The sequence below is a fragment of the Cibotium barometz genome, chromosome 2 (genome assembly GCF_041138505.1).
Source record: "Cibotium barometz isolate CiBa-2024 chromosome 2, ASM4113850v1, whole genome shotgun sequence".
In the NCBI taxonomy this organism is placed as follows: Eukaryota; Viridiplantae; Streptophyta; class Polypodiopsida; order Cyatheales; family Cibotiaceae; genus Cibotium; species Cibotium barometz.
This window is the reverse complement of record NC_141047.1, coordinates 75165762-75174011: the sequence shown is the minus strand read 5'-3', so window position 1 is coordinate 75174011 and position 8250 is coordinate 75165762. Positions and strand designations below refer to the sequence as shown.

Genomic DNA, 8250 nt, shown 5'->3' with positions numbered 1-8250 from the left:
GGCCTGGGATGAGATGATCTACTCTACATATTGGAAGACTCTTGTACATACTAGACCATCCTAACAGTTGTCATCATGCAGGGATACTCAGGGCCTGATGTAAAAGTAAAGCAACCTAAGTTTGGGCAAAAAACAAGAAGGTGAGGTCTTGGAGAAGCAATCTCCTAAGGACTGCACTTTTGAAGCCATGATTGTTACTTGTATGCAGATAGGGTATCACATCTCATGGAGAAAATCTTCTTTTGTCTGGGAAGATGAAAGGTGGGACTTCATATGCAGGTCAATAGTGAATTGGAAGATCTCTGAATGTTTGGAGTGGTCTCTTGGCTTCAAAAACTGATGTAACTAAGTGAAGGGATGTAGGAAATTGAACATTTTGAGAAGGCATTTCTCAATGAATTTTACAAAATATAACTAAAACTTGAAAATTTAGAAGAGGGTTCTTTTCCTTCTCCCACAAATTTGAGCAACTTTTGCACAAATTTGAACAAGTTCTGGGCTAAGTCGAACCTATGTTTTCCTAAACCATAGTGGGGAGTGAATGTTTGACAACGTTTAGGCCACTGAGGTGTGCATTGTAGCACCGAACGGCTACTTTTGCTATTAATTTTTATGAAATATGCTTTGGTTTAATGTGTTTTGGACTTTCGGTTTTTTAAGGTTTTAGAAATTCGACACACAAGATTTGGTAGATTCATGTCATGATGCTATTAATTTAATGATGAAGGTGATTTTTTTTTTTAAAGGGAAGGGGTTGCATGGTGGACATGACTAGATGAAGGTGATTTTTTTTTAAAGGGGACGGGTTGCATGGTGGACATGACTGGATGAAGGAAGGAGCTTCACTTCTCTTAGTTAGTCTGAGCCTTATCTACAGGCTCTCCATCTTTGTCCTCTTACTCTCTCACTGGCAAGCTTGTCATCTTCACTTTTAAGGCGTGCCTGGCATCTGGTATAGAGGCAAACCTCTTCCCCAATCAATTTCCCAACTTGCCTTTTCCTTTGAAGAGATCCCAGGGGATTCACTCTTAGAAAACTTATGATATCACTAGAGTGTACAAGAGGGGTTTTTTTGAAATGAGGCATAAGCTTATAAGGTAGGGGTAAGGCCATGTATTTAGGTGAATACTGAATCTTAAATTTAAGTTAGGGGGAGGGGGCCTCGACGGGGGGGGGGGGGGGGGGGAGAGGGTATATAAACATTAAGGATATGTCATATGTTCAGTCAGTAAGGCTCGAAGTAACATACTTTAATCTAAGGAGATGTCATATGTTCACTCAATAAGGCTCGAAGTAACATACTTTAATCTTGAGGAGAGGGTGTGTGTAAATGCTAGAGAAAAAAAATAGATATAAGAAAGGGGGGTGACATAGTCATTTTTAAAGGTATCCTTATAAGCTTAAGTAGGGGGTGTTATCATCTTATTAGCATCATATATAGGGGGTTCGCTCGAGGTTCATGCACGCAGGTGACGTCCCCCTTTATTGTGAGTAAATCCGCTAGGGAAGAGACTCTAGTTATTCACTCCATCTTCTCCTTTCCTGCCTTCTCTCATTGGCTCTCAGTTTTCCCACTTTTCTGATGATGCCCTCCATATCATTGGCAAAGGATCTCCATGACCCCACATTGTTCCCTCTCCCTCAATCTACCAATTGCCTATTTAGTGTAGGCAATAAACAAATCATCCTTGAGTAACAAATTGGTGACCATCAATTTCCTTGTAGGGAACTGATTTAGTTTCTCCTCCTGCCAATCTTTAACATACCATTCCCACTTCAAGGACATGTGGTTAGATGAGCCAGTGCAAGGGTCAATTCCAACCTTCAGGGTGTGAGGGACCCATACAACTTGCTGGCTAAAGAAGACTTTGTCAATTCTGGAGGAAGAGCCAAAGTATTGCAGACTAAAGTAAGTGTGGCGAGGGTCGGATCCCCAGTCTCCCATGTTCCACCTATTTCAAGCCCCATTTTTCCCCTCAACTCTTCCCATTTCCTTTTTTCTTGACCCATTTGAATAGTGTTCCCCCCACACCTATCCAGTTGCCTCTCAACCATGTTGAAGTCCCCCATCAAGATACAAGAGCCCTGAATATCAAGGTTGGAAATCCACTCCCACATTCCACACCTTACCTTATATTTGTGGGCCCCATACACATTCATCACCCATAACCTTTCACCCCCAATCTGAATAGAATCCTACCATTAGGCTGGTTTGCAACTATACAAGGATTTTTTTTAGGATGATGGTCATCACCCCACTATAGCCCACCGGACCCCACCATACATCACAACCCAATATTTATACCTATCCCTCCTAACCAATTTAAGACCAAAACATTGTATTCTTGGATAGCCATAATAGAATGCCCCCACTCTCTAACTAGTCCCCCCAAAGGCAACATTCTTCTTCCTATCTTTAATCCCCTTCACATTCCAAGTTCAGCCTCTAACTTCCTCGCTCTTACTCATATCAAGGCGATTTCAGGGACCATGTCTACCTCCTCATCACCTCCCTCTTCAGGGATTCCTTTCTGAATATATTTCCAGGCCGTCTCTATCTACTAGTTGAATCTTTCAATAGAGGATGTCTCACTATCAACCAGGCTACCCAAGGGGTTGAAGGGATTCAAGTATATCAAAGGGCTTAGATTACTCTAAGACTTGCTGCCTCCCACTTCCCTAGCTACTGGTGTAGGTCCGATTTGAGCCTTTCTAGCTTCTTCCTTAATTTGTCTAAGACTAGCCTTACCCTTAGTTTTGTCAATCACTTTGGTCCAGCCTCCCTCAGCCTGTCCTCCTCCCTCAGCTTCTAGCACTCCTTTCCATTTATCCTCCTCCTTCAGCTTCTAGCACTCCTTTCCCTTTATCTTCCTTCCTCAAGTTTCCAATGCTTTCCTTATTTCCTACCTTGCTATCCCCGCTTGGTTCTCCAGCCTTTCTCTCCTCGCCTCCAGGTTTTGCATGTGTCCCTCCACCACAATATCTTGCTACATGTCCAAAGCCCCCGCATCTGAAGCAAGCCCCAGGAAACATGCCGAATTTCAGTCAACTCTAGTCTCCCTAACTCACCCAAGCCTACTTTTATATATTTCGGGGTTTCTTTCAAGGTGTTTCTGGTGATGTAGATGTTGTTTGCTTGGCGGCCATAAGCCTCTTCTTTTGGAATATACAGCGCCGGGCCAAGTGCACTGGCTAGTTCCCCCAATGCAAGCCTTAGCCAAGGTGGTAGGCCAACAATCTCAACCCAGACGAGGCAGGCTTCCTGCAAGCTCTTGTTAACATCAAACAGAGGGTCAAAAGGCATAGCAAGAATAAGTTTCTATCTCATAAACAATGGAGCCCTTGCAAATAGATCAGACACGGCTTGGCCCTTTGTGAACAGCACATTAAAGAAGCCCTTGCCTAGATAGAATACCTGCGACACCACCTTGTCGTGACGTCGAAGGTGAGGAGAGAGATGCAAAGAAAGTGTATCCGGACTGGACTGGATCGTAACAAGACTGAATGCCCAGCATCATAGTCCGAAACCTAGCCACTTCAAGGTATGTATGAGAGTTTCTTAGGCCTCTTCTTAATGTGCAGTACAATAGTTTTCTGCCTGGTCATCCACAAACCAAGGTAGACTTAAGGAAATGGCTACAAGAAGATACAATGAGAAGGTTTTCAATCCGGCTCAATAAAATATATTTCCCAAACCCTGCTTCCCACTTGCCAAGTTGCCACCACTTCACGTCGCTCGCGTGTTAACAAACAACCAACTTGTCAGAAGAATAAGGAAAAATATTAAAAAGATTTACCTTTGTTGTTGTTTCCTACCAAATCTTGTAAATCTACCCATTCTTTAACTAAATTCTCAGCTAACAAATTCCAAGATTCCGCAGAAGAGAAGCTGCTGTTCTTAGAGCAGCTAGCTGTGGATATGGCAGCGCAGACTTCCGACGAGTTCTGGCGTCTCTTCTCCGTCTACATCCGGAAGCTCTCCACCCACCCCGACAGCTCGGCTTCGCTTCTAGAAGGCCGCGTCCTACCCCTGCTCGACCGCCTCAACTTCCTGACGGACTGCCGCGACCTCGGTGCACTGGAGAGCATTCTCGACAGCATGCAAGCGGCGGGCTACCAGCTGCCCCTGCACACCAGGAAGGCGCTCTCCGCCGAACTCCTCCTCAAGGCTTTGAAGCCCGACCAATCCACCACGTCTGAGGCCAGGCACTTGATCGACTTCGCTAAGCGCACCTTGTGTTGGAGCTTCCACAGCCTCCGAGAGGCCGTGGAAGCAGCAAAAACCAAGCTCAAGTCCTGCTACGAAACGGACGACCTTCATCTCCAAACCAAGCTCTGCCTACTGGAAGAAGAGGTGTGCTGGAGCATCTACGATGAAAACCGCCTCTTTCAGGTGCGGAAATCCAAAAGTTCTGCCATTTTGGCTTGAAATCTCTGCGGACTATTAGACTAGTAAGCTGTACCTTTGTGACCTTTGAGAAAAAGCGCGAGGCCTTTGAACAAGAGCGCATGCCCTTTAATGATAAGCGCAAGGCCATTGATGAGAAGCAGGAGCGCGATACCTATTTCTTTAATAACTACATATTGCCGTGGAAATATTCATCAGAAAATCTGAGCACTGAGCTTGAAATCTGTTTCGTTTCTCTTGATGGACCAACATAAAATCACCAATCTTCGCTGATGTAGCTACTAGCGACCTTCAACGGGAAATTGGAACTGAGCTTTCAATCTTTTCACTGCATTCAGTCCCGGTTTCTGACAGAGCGCTTTGTGATCATGTGTGTTGTCTCTTTCAGTATGTGCTTGAAGATGAAGAACATATCAGCAGCAACGAGGGCGATGGCGACCATAATGATGCAGGGAGGCCTTCGGCCGATGCAGAAGGCAGCAGATTGGCAGGCTTCATTCGTCGGGGCTTGCAATCTCAGCGCACAGATGCTCGACTTCAAACACTCAGGCTTGCCGTGGCCTGCAGCTTCCATTCGCACTTTGTCTTTTCCAAGTTCCTTCCTCTCTTCCAGACATCCCTTTATCTCGAAGACTTCAGCTTTCGCGAGTACGTTTTGGCGGCTTTGATGGACCTCATATTCATGCACCACGGGAAGCTTTCTCTCAGCGCCATCGCTCACCTCATCTTTCCCTTCTTGTATGCTCCAACACGCGGACTACAGCTCATAGCCGTCATAGGTTGCGGTGAGCACATCTCCATCTGTAGCTATGGCAGTTAAACTCTTAATTGTAGGCATCTTTGCATCTGTTTCAATTAGGCGTTTCAAGGACCTTTGCTATGGCTTGTTCTAGTTTCTATCCAATATTGTGTCAAATTTGAGCTTCTTTGGTTAGGTGAAAGCCAGGATTTGGCCATGCCGTGTTTAGGCTAACACTTGTGAGTCTGTACAAACTGAGCTATGAAACTTGATACAGGAAGGCTCCTCCTTTTCGATTGCTTCCCGGAAGAGACAGAATGTCTTCTGAGCGCGATGATCGAGCGTTATGTCTACGATCCCAATTCTAACGTGGCTCGTAATGCAAGGTGTCAAACTAATCGCCTTGTGCTTGATAAAAATAGGCCCCGTCTTCTTAACATTTTCCCTGTAAATGCTAACGTCAGACAGCTGCGACTGAATGTCTTTGCTCTGATTTGTGGAGCAGCAAAGATCTGAATCTTGCGGCTGTGGTGAAAGCGATGCACTGCTTTTTCAAGGAGTACTCTGGTGGGAAGAAGCTGCACCAGGACGAGATCGCCAATGCGCTGGTGTACCTGTGCCTGGAGAAGGTGGATGAAGGCGTGGTGCTAATTGTGCAGGACGGGAACCAACAGGTGGCCAGCATCCGGGACAACCCGGAGAGGGCACAGGAAGCCAGGCGCCTGCACTTGGCCTTGCACTTCGGCCTCAGCATCAGCCACAGCACCCTTAACGCCGTTCTCGACAGCCTCGTCCTCAACATCAACGAGCAGAGGGCGGTGGTCGATCATTGTGTGCTCACTAGACACGCTTGCCAGAACTGGCTCCTGTGCTCTGCCACTTCCTCAAAACCTGCTTAGCAGGGGCCACGTGGCAGTATAATAAAGCACGCACTTACACGATAAGACTTTTAATCGACTACGGCCAAAATTTGATGGGGCTCCGTGACATACGTTTTAGGTGACATTGGATACATGAGAATGAAATCCATTCTGCATTCTTTCTTTACCTCTTACGGATATACGTTTTAGGTGACATTGGATACATGAGAATGAAATCCATTCTGCATTCTTTCTTTACATCTCTTCTCTATATATATTATCTTAAGGAAGAGTTTCACAAAGCTCTCACATGGCAAGAATTTGGAGGTTCGGGAAGGGGAAGAGGAGGTTTGAGGAGATTTGGGTAGAATTTGAATTTGGAGTCTCAAAAGACGTGCTAAGCATGGGTTGCCCACTAGTATATTTAAAGAGAGAACACTAATGATCATAACAAAGACATCTATAGTCATAATAACATATAGTGATAGAAAAAAGTATACCCACTTCATGACTAAAGACTTACTACTAGAAAGTATGCCTTGGATGATTGGTCCTTGAAGAACCACAAGTATTGGACCCGCGCGTTGCTGCGGCCGACAGGTAGAGTTCTAGAAAAAATAAACTCAGTTTCTCCAATTTAGGTCATGTTTTAAGTAAACACAATACATTATTTCAAGTGACTTTATATATATATATCTTAAAATAACATCCATGTCTCGTAGATTTATGGCGAAAACAAAAATATCATAGTAATGTAGCATACGAAGATGCAAAAAAGGACCAATATTACATATTCTCAAAATGCACCACAAAATACGTATTCTCAGTCAGTAATGTCAGAATCAACAAATTGAATTCTTCTCTTGTGAGAAGGATCATTCAATTGTCTCCTCATCACAATACGCTCTCTATTGTAAAGCGGTGATCCATCCCGCACATGCTCTACTATCGATGAATGCAAAGGACCTGCACAAACGAAACAATGATAAATCAAATCTGCACATAACGACACATCGATAAATAAAATCTCAAAAAAATCTTATAATAGAAAAACATAATCAAAATTACCTCGTACAATAGAACATCGAGTGGATGGTACATGAGGAGCTCTAGTATAAAACGCATAACGAATACCAATGGCCATGATGGATGTAAGAAACACCCACTCATCGGGTACTGAATACCCCTCAAATGATGCAAAGCATCTGTCCATCTCTCTCCAAAACAAATAGACACCCCACTCCTCATCAGGAACACCAATCCCGTACATCTCGATGCCTTCGTCGACAACTCTTACCATAAACGTATCAATGTCATGTAATATCCTAAAATCAAAGCATAACAAATAGGTTATACAATTATTTATATATAGGTTCAAAAAATATTCATACAATGCCTAACAATTACACTTATACTTACCCATCCCTATAAGCATCAATCATAATCCCTGCTACGTGACCTGCAGTAATAGGAGCTGACCATAGCGGTGGCTCTGTATACAGATAGACATTAGTATAGAATGTCATGTTCCATACTTTGTAATCAAGAAAAGTTAAGCAAATATAGAGAAAAACTCACGTTCTATCCTCGACAAAGGCATGTCCAATGTAAAGGTAATCTCAGACATGTCTGTAAACAACAAAAATAGGTACTTTTACCATGGACAAATATGTATAAAAAAAGAAATCACAACAAAATTAATCAAATTGCAGAACTTAAATAAGAAACCTGACTTGTCACTCTGAAGTCATCAAGATCTCCTTATAAACAATATTGTTTGTTGTAGGTGTATAACTTTGAAGATCATCAAATGAACACTCCACATTAGCGTTATCCTCAAGTAACACCTTCACAGCATGAGGAGACCGTGCTCATGACAACGCGACATACAGTTGTCCATGAGTAAACACTGGAGTCACCAAATATAACCCCAAGACATTTAGGGTTTGGCCTTGTGATTTGTTTATTGACATGCCAAATGCCAGCCGGACGGGAAACTGTCTCCTCCTCATGGTGAATGGTAGTTGGGCCTCGCTGCATATAAAGGTAATCCGTGGAAGAAATACTCTTTCACCAACTTTAGTACCAGTGATGATTTCAGTCTCCAAGACTTTAGAGTGAAAGGCCTTACATATCATCCGTGTACCATTACAGAGTCCACGTCTTGGATCCAAGTTACGAAGCAAAATAACAGGAGCTTCTAACTTTAAAACCAAGCAGTGAGGTGGATATCCGCCCCGAAG

The 8250-nt window shown here is 43.7% G+C and overlaps 2 protein-coding genes across 2 annotated transcripts; one reads left to right on the top strand and one right to left on the bottom strand.

The window, feature by feature from the left end:
• The first annotated feature begins 3919 nt into the window (after positions 1–3919).
• Positions 3920–6046, top strand: LOC147641469 (uncharacterized). Its single transcript, XM_086812529.1, has 4 exons — positions 3920–4393; positions 4797–5193; positions 5425–5533; positions 5653–6046. Exons 1-4 carry the CDS (start codon positions 3920–3922, stop codon positions 6044–6046), a joined length of 1374 nt encoding a protein of 457 aa, XP_086668655.1.
• Positions 6047–6723: 677 nt separating this feature from the next.
• Positions 6724–7637, bottom strand: LOC147641468 (uncharacterized). The gene is made up of 4 exons (XM_086810688.1): positions 7586–7637; positions 7427–7499; positions 7076–7332; positions 6724–6973 (listed from the first exon to the last, which is right to left on the bottom strand). The coding sequence occupies exons 1-4, from the start codon at positions 7632–7634 to the stop codon at positions 6831–6833; spliced, it is 522 nt and encodes a 173-aa protein (XP_086666814.1). The 5' UTR covers positions 7635–7637; the 3' UTR covers positions 6724–6830.
• Between the last annotated feature and the right edge of the window lie 613 nt (positions 7638–8250).